General features: G+C 48.2%; 1 protein-coding gene across 5 annotated transcripts in view; it reads right to left on the bottom strand.

Annotated features, from left to right (window-relative positions):
* The window catches only part of PHC2 (polyhomeotic homolog 2), a 120,454-nt gene that overhangs the window by 39,073 nt on the left and 59,679 nt on the right, over nucleotides 1-21,702 (bottom strand). For 2 of the 5 annotated variants that reach the window (XM_041765305.1, XM_041765304.1), the window contains exons 2-7: nucleotides 14,215-14,427; nucleotides 11,147-11,305; nucleotides 9,983-10,060; nucleotides 9,356-9,520; nucleotides 7,374-7,526; nucleotides 5,934-6,246 (exon numbers count right to left, since the gene is read on the bottom strand). In XM_041765305.1, the coding sequence (XP_041621239.1) occupies nucleotides 5,934-6,246; nucleotides 7,374-7,526; nucleotides 9,356-9,520; nucleotides 9,983-10,060; nucleotides 11,147-11,305; nucleotides 14,215-14,373 (1,027 nt within the window). In that variant the 5' untranslated portion in view covers nucleotides 14,374-14,427. Of the gene's footprint in view, nucleotides 1-5,933; nucleotides 6,247-7,373; nucleotides 7,527-9,355; nucleotides 9,521-9,982; nucleotides 10,061-11,146; nucleotides 11,306-14,214; nucleotides 14,428-21,702 lie in introns of those variants that run through there. The other 3 variants (XM_041765306.1, XM_041765307.1, XM_041765308.1) reach the window with 3 other exon arrangements.

Raw genomic sequence — 21,702 nt, 5'->3', positions numbered from 1 at the left:
TGAACTTCTCAAAGCATTTTTATAATTTGAATCTCATTTATTCATAACAGTAAGCTTATGAGGCAAATGGGCAGTGTTCCCATCTTATAAACAAGAACTGAGAGTAGTTTCCAATTGACTTCTACAATGCAGTGTGTTAAGGGAAAATCGACTCTACTTGACAGATGAGACACAGTGCCTTGCATGTAACAAACACCCAAAAAGTACTGATGGGCAAGTGAATAAAACAAGCCAATAAGCACAAAGTAAAATAGCAAGCCTTGGAATATTAGTTGGAGGCTCTTCAGACCTTTGCAGGTGATCTTGGAGGAAGACCAATGAAAAGGGAGTGTTTTTGTCAGAAGGCAGGGAGGTAAAAGGGATGCGATGGGTCAAGTAAGTCACAAAGTGGTAGGAGTGGGGGAGAGGAGGCAGATCTGTCCCAGGAAGCCATGAGCAATTCGAGTGGTTCAGTGGGCAATTTGGGGAGGATTTTGCAGGCCCCCCACAGAGTCAGAGTCAGTCTTATCAGAAGTCATGAACACGCTATTTATTGAGTCCCTCCTACAGGCTAGGCATTACAACTGATAAAGTAGGAAAGAAAGACACAGGGAAGGTTTCCCAACAAGAAAGAAATAACAGTCTCTGAGGAAGATGATTCTAGCAGCTGTGAGTGGGAATTCCTGGCCATCAGTTAAGCCTCTTATAGTCAGCAGGCCTCGAGGAAGGCAGGGAGCCAACACAGAGGAAGTATCATTGGAGCCTGGTGATGAGCTGGGTAGTGATGGAAGGTGGGACCAAGGAGGGAAAGGGAGCTGAGAGCTGTGGAGAGCTTACTCTGTGCGGGTCACCTCTGCAGGCCAGCACACTCATCTTTACAGCCTGTGGGAAGTACAATCATCTCAGTTTTATAGGTGAGGAAATTGAGGTTTACAGAGATTAAGTAACTTGATGATGGTCATAAAACTAGTAAGTAGGGAAGCTGGGGTCTGAAACCAGATCTAACTCTGAAGCCCATGCTTTTCCCATTATAACACTCTGCTTCTGTGCTAAAGGCAAATGAAATAAAAATAACCCTGAGACTGTGAGACTACGGTATAAGAGTTGCTAGTTCATGACCGTGGGCAGTGGCTGGGAAACTGGGAATGGGGATTCTTCCTCAGAGGAACACATCCAGATTTTTGTTTTTGTTTTGTTTATGAATTCTGTAAAATTTAAAAATGTGTGTGTGGTGGAGTGACATCCAAGGGGAATATCCTACAGACAGGAAATCTACAGGGAAGGGGAATGAAGACAGGGAGGGGCCCATATTCAGAAGTCATCTGCAGACAGGTGGTAGGTGTCTGAAATGGAAGAACAGACAAGCTCCTTTAGGGGGTAAGTGTTGGAGTAAAACACCAGGAGGACAGGACTGAGTCTTTGGGAGTCTCACAGCTAATGGCAGTGGGGGCAAGGGGAAAGGAGGGAGGAGCAGGTCCCACCTACACACACAGATTGTCACATGCACACGTGGCCATTCTGGGCGTAGGTGCTTCCCAGTGCCAGCTGAGATCATCCTCCTTATGTTCTGTTCTTGAAACTTACTCATTTTTCAGGCACAACTCAGATTTCCACACCCAATTAGAATTTAAACTCTTGTTCATCTCTGTAACTCCCATATGGTTAGCATTATGTTTGGCACATAATAGGTGCTAAATGAGTATTTATTGAGCTGAACTAAACAATTAAAGAGACAGAGAAAAACTATTTGGGGATGACAGTTAATTAGTCTTTCTGAGCCATATCTTCTTCATTTAGGGGAATGGAATTGTCAGGATTAAATGAGATACGTAGGTAAGATATGTGGGTATTTCGGACAGTGCCTGGGACATGGCTGTTCATTAACTGGTAGTTATTATTATTATCAACTGGTAGTTGGCAATGACTCATAGAGGTAATATAATAGGAGCCTAGGGTGAAGGATTTCAGGAAAGAAGGCTCAACACTTCCAAGGCCCTTTGTGTATCACAGTTGTATCCTCTTCCTCTGTTTCTGTCACACACACATACACACACGCGTGCACACCTATGATGTGTTAAGCAAAATATCAAACTCTTCCACTGATATCCTGTAGACTTTTTCCCCCTAATATAAAGAGGAACTTCTTAGGAATCTAAATTTGGTCCTACAGTGATAGTTGAAATGACCTTCGTTGCACAATTTTAACAACAAAATTGTTGGGAATCTTGACTCTAGCGAGATAACGAGTCCATTTGTATGTTTTGTTTTTATTGGATTCTCTAAGTAAAAGTGTCTATCTCACAGCTTGGAAGCTGCTCTGGGAGAGAAATGTGGTACCCGAGAGTCCTAGAATCAGCAAGCATCACATTGTCCAGCCTATCACAGACAGGAATCACTATTCCCTGACACAAATCCCTCTCTGCAATAAAACAAAGCTGCTATGTGGCAGGCCTTTCCAGCAGACAGAGAGTTTTCTCTCCTCTGATGAGACCTGAGGAGGGATGAGGAAGCAGAACAAAGACCTGGCATCTGGAGCACAATTGTGTGGAAAGGGCCTAGAATTTTCAATAACCTGACAGTTTCCTTTTTTTTACAGCATCAACCTCCTGGTCAGCAACTTTCTCCTCACCTTTGGGCCAGAGTGCACCAAGGCCCTGAGTTTATCCCCTAGAATGAGGACTCCAAGAACCAAGCCTCTTGTGGGGAGCTGTGGGCCAGCTCCCTTAGGACTTGGTTTCCCTGGAGGCCTGGCCCATGGGACCTTGCAGCCTGCCTCTCCTGCCCTTCTTGGTTCTGTCCTCCAATTTCCAAGAAGCCCAACTTCTTAGGCTCTGCTCTCCGCTCCTTACTCCCCTCCCCCACCTGCCAACCCACCCCTTTTCAGGGCATAAGGGACCTTTTCTATTTGCAGATCCTAAAGAAGCTGGTTGCCAAGGTGACAGGAGCAGGAACAGCAGGGAGCTCGCCATGGGGGAGGGGCTTTGCCCCCAAACAGCTGTCAGTGGGAGCAGTCCCAGCTGGGACTACAGCATTTGCCTGTTCTGGGAGGACATGGCCCCCAGGGGGACACATTCTCTCCCCTACGGTCCCCCACTGCCCCACTGCAGGTCTCCACTGGTTATTCTCCCTGGGGGCAATGAGCCAGCCAGCTCGAAAATGCTTCAATAACCAACAAAAACCACCACCCCCCTTCTCTCTTTTTCTCTCAATCTCTCTCTCTCTCTCTCTCTCTCTCTCTCTCTCACACACACACACACACACACACACACACACACACACACACAAGCACATGCGCACATGCTCTGATCTCTGTTCATTTGCAGTGGGTTGGCTGGGCAGAAGGCCAGAAGTTACCTTTGCCTGAGGACGCAGGAGCCCAGGGCAGGGGCTCCTCCAGGCTGCCCCCACTAGGGCATAAAGATTATTTGTCTTTTTTTTGTTCCAGAGCCCTGAGAGGATCTGCAGCTTCCTGACCCTCCCCATTGCCTTGCATCTGGGAGGTTAGGGGTTGGGGAGTAGAATCACTGGGCTTGTAGAGAGGAAGGGGTAGAAGAAGTAAGGAAGAATGGGAGGTGATGATAGGAGGTAGGAACCATGCAAAGCCCACTGATTTGTGTGATCTAGATGCAGCCCACAGCTGCCCCATAGAAAGTTCTGTGGAACCACTGGTCTCTGTATTGCATATAGCCACATACTGCTAGTTTCAGGCCATGCCAGGGGCCCCAGACCTCAGCCTGTAACTCACAGGTGTTCACCTTCATAAGGTTCAAGAGAAGAGAGCCTTCCACTCGATTCTGTAAACTACAGAACTTAGAACCATCAGGCTCTTTGACTTTTGGGTCATGAACAGGAAAGGCCTAGGAAAGACCCACATTACTGCAAGAATTGAGAGCGGCAAATATGGCTTAATGGCTAAGGACACAGAATCTGACTCAGCCAGGCATGGACCTGGTTCCCACTTCTGCCACTTACGACTTATGTGACCTTGAGCGACATATGTAGCAAGTTCTTGGATAACCTCTCTGAGCTTTCGTCTTCTCCTCTGCAAAATGGATAAACACACCTACCTTATAGGGTTCTTTCCAAGGCAAAAAGAGGTGGTATGCATAAAAATGCCTAGCATATGGTCTAGTTTACAACAGCTGTTTTAATAGCGCCTTGTTTTCTCAAGACCCCAGGATTGCCTAGCACATTTAGGAAGAATTCAAGAACGGGTCTTTCTTTTGAAGAGTCCTTAGAACCTGGGGGGCTGGGTTGGATCTGGGGAGAGGCTACATTTTGGCTTGGGTGGGTATGGTTCTCAGGAAGTAGGGTTTGTAGGGTTTGTAGCTTGAATGAGAAGGGAGAAGTGCTAAGTGACTGTAGGGAGCTGCCTTCCTCAGCCCAGCAGTGACTGTCCAAAGGCAGAGAATCACCAATCCTTTGTCCTCGAAACCTCAAGAAAGTAAATAAAGAATTGTGGCTCAGATTCTTCATTGCTGAGTCGTGACACTTGACCTGTACTTTCCTCTATCTTGAATATCTTCCCCTACTTTGTCTGTTGTTGGGTAAACTACTCCTGTTTGAGACTCACATGCCATTTCCTCTGAGGGACAGTATCTCTGACCCCTCCTCCTGGCACTGAGTTGGCTGTGTCCACACTTACCTTGAACTTACTTCTATAATAGAATTTATGAAATTGAATGGATTTGCTTATATACCTGGCTCCCTCCTTTTGACTGCACATTTAGGTAAGGAATTGTATTTTGACTCCGTTGGTTAATCTAGTAACCAGCATACACAAGCTCTCAAGAAAAAAAAAATGTAGGTTAGACTGGATGGCAAAATGGTCTGGATGAGGACAGAAGGTCAGTGGTTGTCTCAAGGATGTGACCAGGGTGATTCTCTCTCTCTCTCTTTTAAATTTATTTATTCATGAGAGACACACAGAAAGAGGCAGAGACATAGGCAGAGGGAGAAGCAGGCTCCCAGCAGGGAGCCTGATGTGGGACTTATCCTAGGACCCTGGGATCACAGCCTGAGCTGAAGGCAGATGCTCAACCACTGAGTCACCAGGCACCCCTGATTTTCTCTTTAATGCAAAGCCATGTAGTCTATCGCTATTATATTTACTTCTATGGTCTAACAGCATGGTCTTATTCCCTAGACTGATAAGCTGGCTTCTAAGGCTTTTCTGAGAAAAGACTGCTTAGAAAAGGCAATACTGGGACATGCTAGCAGACAGGGAAAGAGGTCCAGCTTCTGGGAATGCTGACTCAGCCCCATCACAGAATCTTTCTCATAAGTAATCTGATTATTATATATTTTTTAATCTGCTAAATTTTTTCCTGAAGTGATACCCTCATTGGCAAGCCTTTTGGCTCCCCTCCCCAGAGCTGGATAGCTCTCCCATGCTCCTGCCGTGCTCAGAGCTCACATATATGAGAGCACTGATCACACTGCACCTCATAGTACTTGTCTTCCCAGCCGGTACCCTTCCCAGAGAGCAGAGCCCAAGTCTCATTCATCTCTGTGCATCTAGAACTGGCAACATAACTGGCATATATTAGTCAACAGATGTCTGTTGAATGATGATAAAATCAACTTCCCACTTCAACTCCCTGTGTGGTTCTTGTGTGCACCTGGCTTGTCCCTATCCCTGTAGCTGACCCTTCAAGTATTTCAAAGTAGTCCAACTGCCAACCTCCACTCTCTCATGGCTAAGAGCTATGATTTACCACTGCGCCCATCACAAAGGACTAGTTTATTCCAAATGTTGTGGCTTCCTCCTCTAAAGCTACATGGAGGCATGATGCAGAACCAGGAGCTGATGAACTTCTCAAGATTGGAAGAGGGAAAAGAGATGCAGGGCTAGTATCTTAGTACGTCCGTGGGAAAAAGGAAAGTTTGAAAGCTTCCTCCTCCCCCTAGTCCTGAGTTTTCTGGGATACGATCCTTGTTCCTGGAGCCCTTACCTGGAGCAACGAGGGAGTGGGTGGCCACAGCAGGTACCATCCGGCTGAGCCCAGCCCGGCCTTCCATGCTCCCCGGCACACTGCTGTTACCATCTCCTTTCTTGAGCGGCTCCATCACACTGTCAGTTATGCCAGGCTTGGCACCTGCGGGGGAACCCTGAGCGGTGTTTCTGCCCTGTGATGGGGTAGGCAGAGGCTGGCTACCACCTGGCGTGGGTTTCAGGGCCAAGCTGGGCAGGACAGGCTGAGTGGGGGTAGGGCCCGAGGTTGCTGCAGTTGGTGTCTGCTGTGTTCGGAGGGTCAAGTTCTGTACCTGGAAAAGAGGGGTCTATGGGAGTCCCAAGAATGCGGGTAGGAGTAATGGCATCACACAGCTAAGATGGGGAAGGAGTCAGGGATGGACCTAGGAATGGCTTAAATAGGACAGTGGGTTGCAAAATCAGAGAGAAAGAGAGAAAACGAGTTAGGGGTTGAAAGAGGAACCAGAAGCGGTAGTTTCTAAAGGGGACAAGAAAGAGTGCTAGTGATTGGATCCGTCAGCAGAAGAAATTGAATTCTGAGAAGGGATGACTGCCCAGTCTGGGGTGGGCACTCTCTCCCATTACCTCCTCTCCTCCCCCAAACTATCAGGATGGGATGCATTCCATTTGGAAAGAATTCCCAGCAACAGTGGGGCATGGGGCATCTCACACTCAAAAAGGCCAGGGCAAAAGTGAAAGTTAATTGACCAGCGCAGCCACCAGGCAAAGGATCATCATGTCCTCAGAATAAGGTTTATTACACCAGGATCCGTGTGCTTACTCAACCTGGCCCCTGGTGCCCTCTGCTGGATGCGCCGAGGCTGTGCCAGACTCACTTCCGACAAATCTGATTCTCTTGCTACCAAGTGCTGTCCCGTTCTGTAGCCAGGGTGAGGAGGGAGTGTGAGGGGCTGTTTTGCTCCCCCGCTGCCCATAGCATCTTTACAGCCACAGCAGTATCTGTGTGCTGCCAGCAGAAGGTGGGGACCCAGGACTTATCTTTGCTCCCTCTTCTGTGGCATTTTTCCTGAACTAGAGGGGCTAGCGTGCGTAACCAGAGTGGGATGTTCCACTTGAAAAGCAACACAGAAGTTATACTGGGAAGGGTGTACAGTAAAAAGCTAGTCATGACCATCCATTATTGGCAACCGCATTTGCCTCAGCATGCTGCTCTCTGACTCCTGATCTATGTTTGAGGGAGTGGAACAGAGTCATGAGTGGCTGAGGTCTTCTCAATGGGATATTAATTAAGGAGTAAGTCTGGGAGCATCGGGATGTCCTGTCTCCCCCCGGCTTTCCTAGAAGATCCCAACCTTTCCAAATAATCAAAGTACCTCAGGGCCTGTGCCCATACCCAGTATCAGTACCCTTCTACGGAGGTGCCCACCCCCCGGCCCTCCCACCAGCATGGAATCCTCACCTGGGCGGGGGTGGGGGGCCGGGCGGGGGAGCCAGTGCCGAGCTCAGGCTGCACAGTAGCGACGGTGGCCGTGGGCGTGAAGATGAGCTGAGGGGACAAAGGAACAGTGCCGCCTAGGCTCCTAGCTACCTGCACCAGGTTACCTGGCTGGGCCTGGAATCACAGGAAACGAGGCGCCTTTTACCTGCCCAATGTGGGCTCAGCTACAGGACAGGACAGTTCAGCCAAGGAGCAGATATGGGGAAAGAGGGAGGCAAGAGAGGGAGAGTCCAAGGGGACCACCTGAAAGTCTCAAGAGGCTTGTAGCATCCTGATCCAGGCTGGATGGTGAGGGGGATGGCGGAGGAGAGCCAATCTTGGGGATGCATGTTGTGTTTACTTCAGAAGCCTCTGTGAGTTGCTCATCCTAGAGGGGCCAACGTTCCTGGGATACTCTGAAGTCATTCTCTCCGTAGCACCCCGGGGAGCAGAGACCTTGCTTAGGTTCAGACAGATGCCCTAGAACCTCTTTCCTGGTCTAACCCATTCCTGACTCCAGGTCTGGGCCAGTACAGGGCTTCCCTGCACAAGGGATCAAATCAGATGTATTTTTTTCTCAGTTTTTAGTCAAATTTGGATTTGGGTATGGGGTGTAGAGACAACAGTGGTGGAGGAACCAGGGTGCCCAGAGCCGCATTCATGTCTGCATCTCCTTCCATGGGCTATGGGCTACACGGTAGTCTCTGCATGACACCTCCAATCCCACGAGCCTAGCTGGTGCCCATGTGGCCGTGCTGATTACTCAGGGGCTGCTTTCCCCCAGACTCTGAGGTGCACCTATGTCTAGTCCTCTGTGCATGTTTGCCCTACTTAAGGACTCCAATTGGGGCAGCTGAGTAGGACAAGGGAATGAGTCAACTGAAGACAAAGGCAAGTTTGGGCAGTGTCATACTGTGCTTGTCCTGTCCCTAGAGAAGTGGAAGTCTACTCCATACTGTGTGTCCAAGAGGCTATTCCCTGGGAATGGAATACCACAAACAATGAACTCAGAGCCAAGAAAGGAAGTGCTGGGGCAAGACCAGAAAAGCTCCAGGTGCCCAGTTCTGGCCCCAGAAGCAAAAGGAGGGTAGGACTGTATTGTCTTCAGGATAGCGTGTCAAAGAGCCAGAGAGAGAAATCTTCAGGATGGGAGACACAAGATCAGACTCAGTGAGCCCAACAGAGAGCTAGATGTTAACTGCCTCCTGAGGAGTATGCCGCTGTCTTCCCTAGAAATTCTTCTAAATCTTAGGAACCCATAAGGTTCCTAAGGATCTTTGCATCCCTTAGGGACAGGTGTAAAGGAGAGATTCTAGATATGCAGGTCTGGGTATGATACCATCCCGGGCACATTTGGCACATTCAAATATGCTGAATTAACAGGTGATAGAGTGACCCTGATTTGGATGGGGGCCCAGTTGGGAGAGCAGTGGAGGCAGCAGCAGATCTTGAAGCTGAATGCCACCTTCACCACCTGGACTGGAATCCACCTTTGGCGCTTGAACTAGTGATGGCCAGTCCCTGTAAGGACTGCCACAGTGGGTTATGACCCCATTTCTGTAGAGTACAAGGATGTCTGTGTGCTTGCTTATCTTAAGCGTCCAAGGATACTGACCATCTGGGCATGGGCCCCTGCATTTTCTACCCTAATTAATTTTTGGGGGGTGGGGTTTCTGATAAGAAGAGGACAATTAGGGAAGGAAAGGATACATCATGGGCTATCTTCTCCATTTCAGCCAGAAACCCCACCTGTCCTTGGGTCACTGAGCCTGTACCCAAGCTCCTATTCAGCCTGTCAGGTGCCCTCTTGTTTATTCCACCCCTTAACCTCTTGCTGTCTATTCCTTGGTGCTCCTTCCCTCCCCCCACATCTCTAATTCCTACCCTCTCTAACCTCCCAAGCCAGGCTTCTCTGCCTCCATCCTCCCAGCCCACCTGAGCCATGGCCCAGGCTGGGTACTCACCATCTGTGCCCTTAGATACATCTGTGCTTGGCTTGCAGTCAGGGCTGGAGAAGACGTGTTGCCCAAGAGCACAGCCTGCTGGGCGATGCCCGAGGCTGTCGCTGAGTTGACACTCTGTGCCCTGTTGATGAGCTGGGCTGCTGCTGGGGAGGCTGCCAGATTGATCTGGTGAGAGAGACACACGCAGTAACAAACAGGATGTTCTGTTGGTTAACTCTGGGCCCCTCTCCTTCATTTCTTTCTTTCCCTATCTTCTGTTCCTTGGTGGATGCAGCCTTCTTTAGGACCTTCCCTGGTACTTGGGCCTTGGAGCATCCCCCAGCACCACCCTGGCTTCTGTGTGGGGCTGTAGGAAGGTTCCAATGGGGCAGAGAACTGAACTATAAACAGAGAGCCTGGACATTGGCAAGAAAGATGACAGGGAGTTACAAAACTCAGGGTTAGAAACAGGCATATGCTTTTTTTTTTTTTTTCCTTCTGGCAAGAGTAATAGATTCCAGCCATGGTTGTCTGTGGCTGAGGATTCACCAGCTGGGTCTGGGAGCACGCGAGCATCTATCTAGGGCAAGGAGGAAGGAGCTGGTCCCAGAGCTGTAGGCTCTGTTTGCTGTTCCCCAACCTACTCACCGAGGATGACGGGGCTGGGGCCTGGGCAGACACATTGCTGCTAGAAGTGCTCCCCTGTCTGTTGGCTACCAGGCTTGCCTAGAAAAGAACAATTCTTATCACAGGGGTCCCAGGTCAACCCCAGCCATTCCCCAGGCTCTCAGAGGAAGCACTCTAGGACAGTGGTTAGGAGTCCATCCCTCATCTGCCTCATCTGTGTGGCCTCAAGTATGCGTTTCAGTTTCCTCTTGATAAAGTGGGGATGATAACAGAATCTACTTTGTAGCATCAAGGAAAGGATTAAATAAGGCAAAGCATTTACATGTAAGCACTCAGATCATGAGCTACAATTATTACCTATCTTTCCCAGTGTCTGGACAGCCCTGCTTTAGCCTGCTCTATCATACTGGGCTCATGGACCCCGTGAAAGACTTTTGCACATTCTGTCTGGCATGGCCAGCCTGCTCCCCCTCCCCGTGGCTGGCTTCTTCTTCATGTGTTGGTTTCCGAGTCACTCCAGCAGACAGACTGTCCCTCATCGCCCAGCAAGGGCAGTCCTCCTGTCTCTTGGTCAGAGCAAGCCCTTCTTCTCTTTCAGAGTGCTTATGGTAACTTAGAGATTTAGATATGTTATTTCCTTGTCTCTTTGGGTGTCTGTTTACTTGCTGTCACCCCACTTGAAGCTCCAAGAAGACAAGGTCTGCAGTAGATTCAGTGTCTGACATGGACTGTGGCGCACAGTAGGTACATGAAACTTCCAGTGAACGAATGAGTTCTTCTCAGCCACCAAGGACAGACAGGATGCTAGGTGGGCAATGGCCTTGTCTTGTAGACACCCGCTCGGCCCCTCGGCCCCTCCCAATAGTGTGGTGCTGTGGGGAGGAGGGACTCCTCCAGCTGTCTTCCTGGGCCAGATGGGCAGAGAGTTCCACCATCCACTCATGGGCTGTGTGCCCACAGACTCCTTCCTTAGCTGTAAAGGACCATGCCCACTGTGCCTGCACCTGCTCACCGGGGTTCTGTGAGGGTATAGTAAGAGAAGGCCTGGGGAGCCCATGCACAGGGTCTGCTCCTCCCCACAGCACCACACTTCTTTACTTCTGTCAATGCCATGACTGCTCCCAGCCACCCCCCCACCAATACCTCCCCCCCCACACCCTTGGGTGTCCTGCCTCCCTCTCTTACCTGTTGCACGGCCGCCAGGCTCTGGAGCTGGGCACTGCTGAGATGCTGCTGCTGGAGAGCCGCCGTCTGCAGCATGAGGTGCTGCTGCTGTGCAGCATACATCTGCTGCAGGTACTGGGCTGCTGTGCTGGGCTGCCTGTGCAGGGCCTGCTGGATCACCTAGGCCAGTGGCAGGGGGAGGCTGCACTGTCACCTTGCTTGCAGAGGAGGGGGTTGTCCCTTCTGCAACAATGCCTTGTCAACCCCAGCTCCCCCTAGCTGCTCAGAGGATACTAGGTCTGTGACCACCACTGGAACAGATGGCCACTTCCTAGGGAGGCGAGAAGACAACAGGCTTTCAAACTTGATACTTCTCTGCCCTCATCTGTCCTGCACATCTTTGGCTCCTGTGCGCCTCGGCTCCTCCCCAACTGCATCTGCTTCTGTGTCAGCTGCCAGCTTGGAGAAAGTCAGAGCAGCAGTGCTGCTCTTGTCTGCTCTGGGCACTGGGGAGACTCAGAGAGGTTAGCAGTCCTGTAAGCCTCTGGTGAACTGTCCCATGCCAGGCTTGTTTGCCACTCCACCTCCCAGCCATTCCCTGTCCTCAGACTTGGGTGACTGGACCACTAGACGGTGACAGCAGGGGAACTGAAGCCCAAAGAGGCAGCGAGAAGGAAAGGGGTGGGAGAGAGAGGCCGGTGCAAAGGGGGGCCTAGTCCAGCATTAACAGTGCCAGCCAAGTGGAAACAGCCTGGGGCAACACCCTCCCACTGGGGCTGCTTGCCAGGGTCTGCTCCTGGCTGCTGGGAAGTGCTATGGGTCCCTTAGAAGATGGTCTCATTGGCCTTGGAAAGCAGGCCAGTGGCACAAGGATGATGCATTTCTCTTGTAATCTTTCCTTTCCCTTCTCCATTGTTCCCTCTTTCTGGCTATCATCACCATCACCTGGCCTTGCTGCTACTTCTCTTTCCTGATGGGACTGGCTAAGCCACTGTCTCTAGGAAGCGACAAAGGTTGCCTTTGCTTCCCCCTCGCTGCCCACCACTCTTCACTCACAGTGTCCCAAAGCCTCCCTTCGCCCCTAGGAACAAAGAAAGTGAATGCCTTTCATCCAACCCTGAGATCTTCTGTCTTCTTCTCCTAAGCCCCACAGACATTTCTCCTCCCTTCTCCTTACCTGGTCACCTATCTGCCATCTCTTGCCACCTGATGCTCTATGCGGGCCCTGACCAGCCTTTGACCTGCTTGCTACCCCTTAGCTCTGCTAAATCCCTGACCATGGGACTGCTCCCAACCCTGGGTCCTGCCCCCAACAAGCAAGCATCCAGTCTGGCTCTCTCTAGCTAAGCATGACTTCTAGGGCTGCTGGCTCTGGAACAAAACCATATGTGGGCTCAGATCTGGAGTTCTGTGAAAACAGGCTAACATCACAGATTCTTCATGGGCTCTGGGGTCTCCTGATTCCCCTACCCTATCCCAAGTCTTCAGATCCCACTCCCCTTCAGTGTTCTCTCTCCTCAGAGGGTCCTGGTTTATACAAGCACAGTTCTGTTTATTCCTTGTTCTCTCCCAGAATTCTTTCTTCCTATTCCCTTTACCTAGGCCTCTCTATTTTCCTTAGACTCCTGAAAGTACCTCCCCACAATCTAGACAGTAGTAGCAGAGATACTGTGGCTCTTCCTCACTAGAGGGCTGGTGTCAATGAGTGGAAATGGCAAGAACCCTGTACCTGCTTGGGTACATAACACAGCCATGGGCGATTCCATCTACCATTGCAGAAAACCCCAAATCCCTTGTATCTAGAGTTGTGATGAGGGGTGGAAGGATGGCATATCCTAATGTGAGCTGCTAGAAGCTGTGTTCAAACACTCACATGCCAAGGGGCTGGGAAAAGGCTAGGTGTGTAGGGGGTGGCAGGAATGGGTGTAGGAAACATGGTTTTTATCCCATGGGGGAGGCAGATGTAACCCAAGGAGGGAAGACTCTAGTGTATCTGATGGTGTCTTCAGACTCTCCCGCTGTCTGCTGTGACCCCTCCTCCACTCCCTAATCTGGGCCAGGGGCCAAAGCAGGGCAAGGTCATTTGTCTGGTACATCCATGCTGGATTAGCAAAGTTCCTCGGAGTGAACTCTTCTCAGCTGCATACACTTTGGGTCTTCTTCTTTTTTTTTTTTTTTTTTTAAGATTTTGTTTATTATTCATGAGAGACACACACACAGAGAGAGGCAGAGACATAGGCAGAGGGAGAAGCAGGCTCCATGCAGAGAGCCTGATGCAGGACTCAATCCAGGGACTCCAGGATCATGCCCTGAGCCAAAGGCATCCCCTCTTTCTGTGTCTTATCTGGGGGCCTCAAACAGACACTGTGGTGATTAAGAACACAGGGCTGCAGGTAGAATGAGGTTCAGCTTTTTTTGGTCTTTATCTGAATGACCTAGACAAGGTACTACTTTTACTGAGACTCAGCCTTCTCAGTTATGGAACTGTACCTATAATAGCCATTTTCAGCTGGAGGGGAAGATACATCTGTGGTGATTTCGTACAGTGTGGGGCACAAAGCAGATGGTGAGACATGGGCATGACTGTTTGGAACTAGGTGTCATCACTCAGAAGCCTCATGGATGACACTTAGCAGACCACTGCTTTAGGCAGCTTGCTTTGGGGTTCCTTTTTGGTCTCTAAGAAACTTTGTTTTATGACAGGGCAATGGTCCTTCGAATAGGTCTAGGTCATGGCTGAGAAGTTCCCAATCATTTTTTTCTGCTTGTTATTTTTACTTGTTCCAGCTCCCTACCCACTTTACACTTTCACATGCCTATCCTCCCAAACAGGACTCTGGGATCTGAGTCACCAGGTGAGATAATTTTCCAGGTTGTGAAGTGTTACCACTCTCCCTGAACCTCCTTGATTGGACCCATCTAGCATCATTTCTCCTAACTGTGCCTAGATATATAACCAGGAACACCCCCTCCCTATGCCCAATCTAGGTTCCATACCCTGGTTGCTCCACCAGCCCACGCCAACACGTCCTCCTGGCTAGCCCCAAGATGATCCAGGAATACAGTCTCTAGATCAGTTGGACTCTTACCTGCACGGTCTGCCGGTCAGGAATGCCACTGTACACAGAAATCTGGGGCCCAGTGGGGCGGCCACTCCCACCACTGCTGCCACTGTTGCAGCCACTGCTGGCACTGCTGGCGACACTGGCACTGCTGGATGTATGGGGGACTGGCAGCTCATTCTCCATGGCCTGCGGGATGGCACAGTCAGGGCGCTCCAACAGCAGAAGAGCAGGTGGATGCTGGGAGCAAAGAGGCAGAAGTGAAATGTCACAAGATGCTTCCTAGAGAACACACACATCACATCAGCTTTCCATCAGCCTGGGGTGGGACCACTTCTGAACTGAGGCCTGGAACATACCTGCCACCAGAAGGACAAGGCCAGGTGTGGTTCACTAGGTGAGATCTGAAATCAGATGCCTGATTTCATTTTATTTTATTTTTTAGATGCCTGATTTTTTTTAAAGATTTTATTTATTTATTCATGAGAGACAGACAGAGAGAGAGGCAGAGACACAGGCAGGCAGAAAGAGAAGCAGGCTCCATGTAGGGAGCCTGATGTGGGACTCCATCCTGGAACTCCAGAATCACGCCCTGGGCCAAAGGCAGGTGCTAAACCACTGAGCCACCCAGGGATCCCCTAGATGCCTGATTTTAAAGTCTATGACCTGGGAGCGCCTGGGTGGCTCAGTTGGTTAAGCATCTGCCTTCAACTCAGGTCATAATATTGGAATCCTGGGATTGAGCCCTTGGATTGAGCCTGGTTATCCTCTCCCTCTGCCTCTGCCCTTCCCTACCCACGCCCTGGCTCATACTCACTCTCTTTCAAATGAATAAATTTAAAAAACCTAAAAAACATATCTATGACCTGCCATTCTTCCTTCTGCTAAACCAGCTAAAACCAGCAAAGGAGGCAGATTTCCTACAGTGGCCTTCCTGGCAATGATCTTAGGGGTCATCTCTCACCCCATGTCTACCTCTTCACTTTTGGGATGGAAAAACTGAGCATCAGAGAACTTATTATTCATCTGCATGTATATAGTCAATTAATGAAAGAAATGGGATTACAAGTCTGGAGAGAACAGAATTAGGGAAAGAGACAAATGAGGCAATAAAATGAGCTGAAGTGTTTGTGTTTTTCAAGGCTAGAAGAGCTGCCAGTGTGTCTGGAGTCTCTGTTTTCTTGACGAAGTATTTAGTGAGTGCCCTCTGATCTAATGCTGAGCAGGGCACTACATCAAGCAGTGTGGTTGAACTGCAGGTTTTGGGATTGGAAAGACTTGGGTTTTCATCCTGGCTCTGCTGCTTACGCTGGGAAGCCTTGGCAAGTTGCACTTGTCCAACCTTCTGTCTCAATCTGTCAGATGTAAGAATACATGAATTGGCGGGAGAATAAAGTCAAATAACAATACAAAGTGCTTGAGAGAGTGTCAGGCAAATACTGAGCACTCTAGAGCACTGGCTGTTGTTGTGGTTATTAAAACTGTTCCGAGTCTGGTTCCAATAGATCAATCCTCTTCTAGCCTCCTGGAACCTTCTATCCTTGTCACTAAAGGATGCCAGGAATTCACTCAGGGACCATCCTGTGATCTGGATTCACAACTGGAAATAACATGTCCCCTTGAGACACGTGTTGGGGAGGGAAGAGGCTGGGAGTGAAGGATGAGTGGTAGGAGAGGCAGACCCGGTCCAAGGTTAAGTTCCCCTCTTTCTTCTTTTATGCTCTTCCTAAAATTCTCATTTCTACATATGAGCTCTTCCTTCTACCTATTCTTTCCTATAGCTAGAAATGACACTTGCCATCTCATCATAAACAGTGAATTCTTTGCTTGCAGATTATGCTGGTTTAAGAAATAAAGCATTGAAGGGGGGGATCCCTGGGTTTAGCATCTGCCTTTGGCCCAGGGTGTGATCCTGGAGACCCGGGATCGAGTCCCACATCAGGCTCCCTGCATGGAGCCTGCTTCTCCCTCTGCTGTGTCTGCCTCTCTTTCTCTCTCTCTGCCTCTTTCGTGAATAAATAAATAAAATCTTTTAAAAAAAGGAATAAAGCATTGGTTAGTAGAAAAATAAAGCATTGGTTAGTAGAAAAAAAAACAATAAGTATTAGTTAGTAGAAAAAACTAAAATAGTCATCAATGTCCTGTTGTCTTCTTCCCAACGCTGCTCAGGTTGGAGGCTGTCAACATTCCTCAGGCTGCCTTCTTCTGACAGGGTGGGTTTCACAGTGAACTGAACAAAGTAGGGGTAAAGGCTAAAGGATAGGAACGTGTGAGGTAAGGAAATGCAGGCCGCTCCCAGTTCGGAGGCCTGTGGCTTCCAGGGCAGGAGAGCAACCTGCAAATGGCGCTAGGTCCTGGAGCAGTGATTTCCCCCTAATGTTTGTATGTCTGTGTTTACTGCCACAGGGCAAAGCTCTTGTCCAGGAGTTCCCTTTGTCCAGAGCTGCACACAGTGCTGGGTCTCAGTACAGCCATCACTTGTGAAAGATTCTGACGATGATAACAACAACGTAGGATCAACGAAACCGCAGAGTCCACAAATATTTCCTGTGCTCTGCTCCGTTGAAACCTACCTTGTCTTATGTTCTAGGGAGGGGCAGTTGGGCTGGACAGAAAGGAACACAAGGTAGAATTCCAATCTTGCAGAAACCGACCAACTAGCTCTAGAGATGAGGCTCAACTGAAGTTTCAAGGATCATTACTGACAAATCAGAGTTATGTTGGGACACAGAATATCCCATAGAATCCAGAAATCTTTTTTTTTTTTTTTAAGATTTTATTCATTTATTCATGAAAGACACAGAGAGAGGCAGAGACACAGCCAGAGGGAGAAGTAGGCTCTATGCTGGGAGCCCGATGTGGGACTTGATCCCGGGACTCCAGGATCACGCCCTGAGCCAAAGGCAGATGCTCAACCACTGAGCCACCTAGGCGTCCCATCAGAAGTCTTCTTTTAGTTAAGTGCCTCACCTCCCTTTCCCAAGATGTTGATCAGGATTGGGTTTCAGGTCTCACTTTCATTCTGCCCTAGGAAATTTCAGTGGAAGCACTTATAAACATAAAACATAAAATGGGAAAACGGCATCGGCCACAGCAAATTAAGGATAGCGTGATCGAGCATCCTGCATGATCGAGCCTCAGCTCTGGTTTATTTTCCTTTTTTAGCAGCTATGGCAGATCTCGTGCACAGCGTAGAAATGAAACAGGGCGCAGTCCTAAAGAGAGCATGGCACTCCTGCATAGAAGAACTGGGCAGGCAAGGACAGCAACCGCTCCTCGTGCTGGGGAGGGAGACTCAGCAGCATGGGGACACAGACACAATGGGTCTCCTGAACTCTCTTTCCTGTCTGTCTCCTTCCTTCTGCTGCTAAGCCTGCCTTTCCCTTCTCTCTTCATTCTTGCATTCTTGGCTTCTGCCCCGCAACTCCACTTCATTTTTTTCTCATTAAATTTTCCCCCACTCCCTGGTTTTCCAGTTTTCCTGTTCTTAACTGCCCTGGTCCTTATCCTCTGTCATATGGGTTCTTCCTTGCACTGGCCCCATCCTCCTGCATGGGGAAGATTACACTCACCTTGATTCTGCTATGGCTCTGGGCTTTTTCCCTTTCTTTGACTCTCTGGAACATGAGCATGCATCTCCCCCCTCCCTCCTCTCTCTCTCTTACCCAGGTCCCATTGATCCTGAGTGGTTGCTCCAGTTTACTGTAATGAGCTCTCTCTCCATTCCTGACTTCTGCTCTCTCCCCGCACTGTGCCCTAAACCTGCTTGCCTGCCCTGCCCCTGAGGTCCCTCGCTCCATAGCTGGCTCACTCTGTGTCTGCCTTCCTTGCCTCCTGTGCTCTAGCTCTCTCTTCTTTCTTGGGGTCTTCCCTGCCTGAGGATGTCTCTCCCCCAGGCCTGATCCAGCATATCCTTTCGCCTCTATTCAAGTGTGTGCTCTAGACAGTACATGTGCCCTCTCCCTCTCCCTCTCCCTCCCTCTCTCTGGCTGGTACTCCCTGTTCTAACTCAAGATTTTGATAGCTACTACTGTCTCTCAAGTGCACACTCTCTCTTTGGCTCTCTCACTCACTCATGCAAAGCAGAAGAAGGAAGGACAGACTGCTTAGGAAATTAAGGAACACATAAAAGGAGAAGCAACATTTGAGCTGCCTAAACCCACACTTTCTCACTTTCACTGCATAAAGCTGCCCTGTCCCACCCTCCACTCCTTGTCAGTCACTTCTAGAATGTTTTGTAATCAACAAGTTTCTGGTTCCCCCAAAATCTGAACATCTATTCAGCATCTACCAGATGCAGGGTATTCTTGCTAAGTACTGGGAATAGAAAAGAAGTAGAAGACATGAATCCTCATTTGAACGTTTTCACTTTTGTGAGTATATCAGAAATGGTGAAACCTAAAGCCTCTTGCCCCAGAAAAAAATGTGACTCACACACAAATGTACTTATAATTATAGAGGTTAGTGAATCCTTTTCACCCTGCCCATTAACTCTGGACTAAGAAGCTCCAGCAATTGGGCAGGAAGTACAAATTTGAAGACAAAACTATTATTCACTACTATATGCTAAGTTCCACCTGAGTGATTGAGACAACATTGGCTAGTGTGGAGAAAAGTGAGGTGTAAGGAATGTGTGCAGTGTGATCGATGGACAGTGGAGAAGGGCTTACTCTAGGCTTTATGAAGCCCAGATTTACACTGCTGCTGGATAAATAGTCACTGCTGCAAGAGAGACAGTGCCCAGCCCCTCCTTCTGGGTATTCTCAGTGGCTCAATTTTCCTAGGACAGGCAATGCACTAAAGGAGAAAGAGCAATCCTAGCTTTGGGAATACCTGTCCACTGTTGCCTTTGGTCTTGGGCAAGGCAGGCTCTCTCTCTGAGTCTTGGTTCCCTAACCTGCAACATTGGGTCATAATAATACCTGCTGGGGATAGTGGTGGTATATGTTTGTGAGGATTCACCTCTGAGCCTCATTCCACTTTTCTAACTGTATACAGGCATGCGTCAGAGATATTGCAGGTTTGGCTCCAGACCACCACAATGAAACAAATATCACAATAAAGTGAGACAGGGACGCCTGGGTGGCTCAGTGGTTGAGCATCTGCCTTTGGCTCAGGGTGTGATCCCAGGGTCTTGGGATTGAGTCCTGTACCAGGCTTCCTGCCAGGAGCCTGCTTCTCGCTCTGCCTGTATCTCTGCCTCTCTCTGTGTGTCTCTCATGAATAAATGAATGAAATCTTTAAAAAAAAAAAAAGTGAGGCAGATGAATTTTCTGGTTTCCCAGTGCACATAAAATTTATATTTACACTATCCTGGAATCTGTTAAGTATGCAATAGCAGTATGTCTAAAAATATAATGTATATACCTTACTTTAAAAATGCTTTGTTGGGACACCTGGGTGGCTCAGTGGTTGAGCATCTGCCTTTGGCTCAGGATATGATCCCAGGGTCCAGGATTGAGTCCCACATCAGGCTCCTTGTGGGGAGCCTGCTTCTCCCTCTTCCTGTGTGTGTCTGCCTCTCTCTCTGTCTCTCATGAATAAATAAATAAAATCTCTAAAAAAATGGTTTATTGCTTAAAAATGCCATTCAAATATAATAATGAAAAGGTATGAAATATTGTAAGAATTACCAAAATGTGACGCAGAGACACATAGTGAGCAAATGCTGTTGGAAAAATGGCACTAATATACTTGGTTGACACAGGGTTGCGACAAACCTCTGACTTGTAAAAAAAACATGGTATCTGTGAAGTATTACAAAAGAGGTACAGTTGTATTCCGCAATGGGAGTCTACTGCTGTAGTCTGGTGGCTCTGCTTTCCTTCACCAAATACAGCATGTTCATCATGATTTTTCCTGCTCTTTAATTTTGATGAAGTCAAATTTATTTATTTTTTCTTTTGTTGCTGCCACATCTAAAAAAACAGTGCCTAATCCAAAGTGAGGGAGATTTACACCTAAATTTTCTTCAAAGAGTTTTATAGTTGTAGTTCTTACTTTTTTTTAAAGTTTCTTTATTTATCTTGGTATGTTATCTCTATACCCAATGTGGGGCTCAAACTTCCAATCTTGAGATCAAGAGTCACATGCTCTTTCAACTGACCCAGCCAGGTGCCCTGACAGTTTTTACATTTAGGCCTTAGATCCATTTTGAGTTAATTTTGTATGTGGTGTGAGATAAAGGTACAACATTATTTTCATTTTTTAAATTGTGGTAAAAAATATATAACTCGAATTTGCCACTCACAATGTTGTGAGTGGTAATGACCACTCTCTACCACTAGAATTCTTTACCACTCCAAACAGAAACTTTAAAATCATTTAGCAGGAACTCCTCAATCTCCTCTTGCCCCTGCCGGCTCCTAGTAACCTCTAATCTACTTTCTGTCTCTACGAATTTGTCTAGTCGAGATATCTCCTGTACATGGAATCATACAATGTTTGTCCTTTTGTGTCTGGCTTATTTCATCTAGGATAATGTTTTCAAGGCTCATCATGTTGTAGCATGTGTCCTTTTTTGGCTGAATTCCATTATATGTGTATATCACGTTTTGTTTATCCATTCATCGGTTGATGGACACTTGGGTGTCCATCATTTTAGCTATGTGAATAATGCTGCCATGAACATTGGTGTACGAATATCTGCTTGGGGCAGCCTGGGTGGCTCAGGGGTTTAGCGCTGCCTTCAGCCCAGGGCATGATCCTGGATACCTGGGATCGAGTCACACGTCAGGTTCCCTGCATGCAATCTGCTTCTCCCTCTGCCTATGTCTCTGCCTCTCTCTCTCTCTCTCTCTCTCTGTCTGTCTTTCATGAATAAATAAAATCTTTTTAAAAAGAGAGAGAGAAAAAACAAATATCTGCTTGAATCCCTGCTTTCAATTCTCTTGGCTATTACCCAGACCGCTGAGCCACCCGGACTGCCCATCCCAAACTTCTTTAAAACATATATGACTGGTCTCTGCCTCTCTCTGTGTCTCTGATGAATAAATAAAATCTTAAAAAAAATACACAATCGGTGATTTAATTTCTGTACCTTCCATCAAAAATATCTACTACTACTAATGTTTATTTTTTGAGTACCTACTACCACATGTCAGCACTATAGTAGATGTTTTAAATATATGCATGACCTCCCTTATGATATAGGTTTTATTATCCTAGTTTTGTCAATGAGGAACTTATCTAAGTAACTCATCTAAGGTCATCAGTGAAGTAGGATTCAAAACTGGGTTTGACTTCAAAGCCAGAGCTCTTGGGCAGCCCTGGTGGCGCAGCAGTTTAGTGCCACCTGCAGCCCAGGGCGTGATCCTGGAGGCCTGGGATAGAGTCCCACGTCGGGCTCCCTGCATGGAGCCCGCTTCTCCCTCTGCCTGTCTCTCTGCCTGTCTCTCTCTCTCTCTCTCTCTGAATGAATAAATAAATAAATCTTAAAAAAAAAAAAAAAAAAAACAAAGCCAGAGCTCTCCCCACTATACCCTCTGAGACTTCACCCATAATGTCATCTTGAGC

This window comes from Vulpes lagopus, chromosome 8, assembly GCF_018345385.1.
Source record: "Vulpes lagopus strain Blue_001 chromosome 8, ASM1834538v1, whole genome shotgun sequence".
NCBI lineage: Eukaryota > Metazoa > Chordata > Mammalia > Carnivora > Canidae > Vulpes > Vulpes lagopus.
The sequence above is the reverse complement of the archived record's forward strand: the minus strand, read 5'-3'. Positions and strand labels throughout refer to the sequence as shown.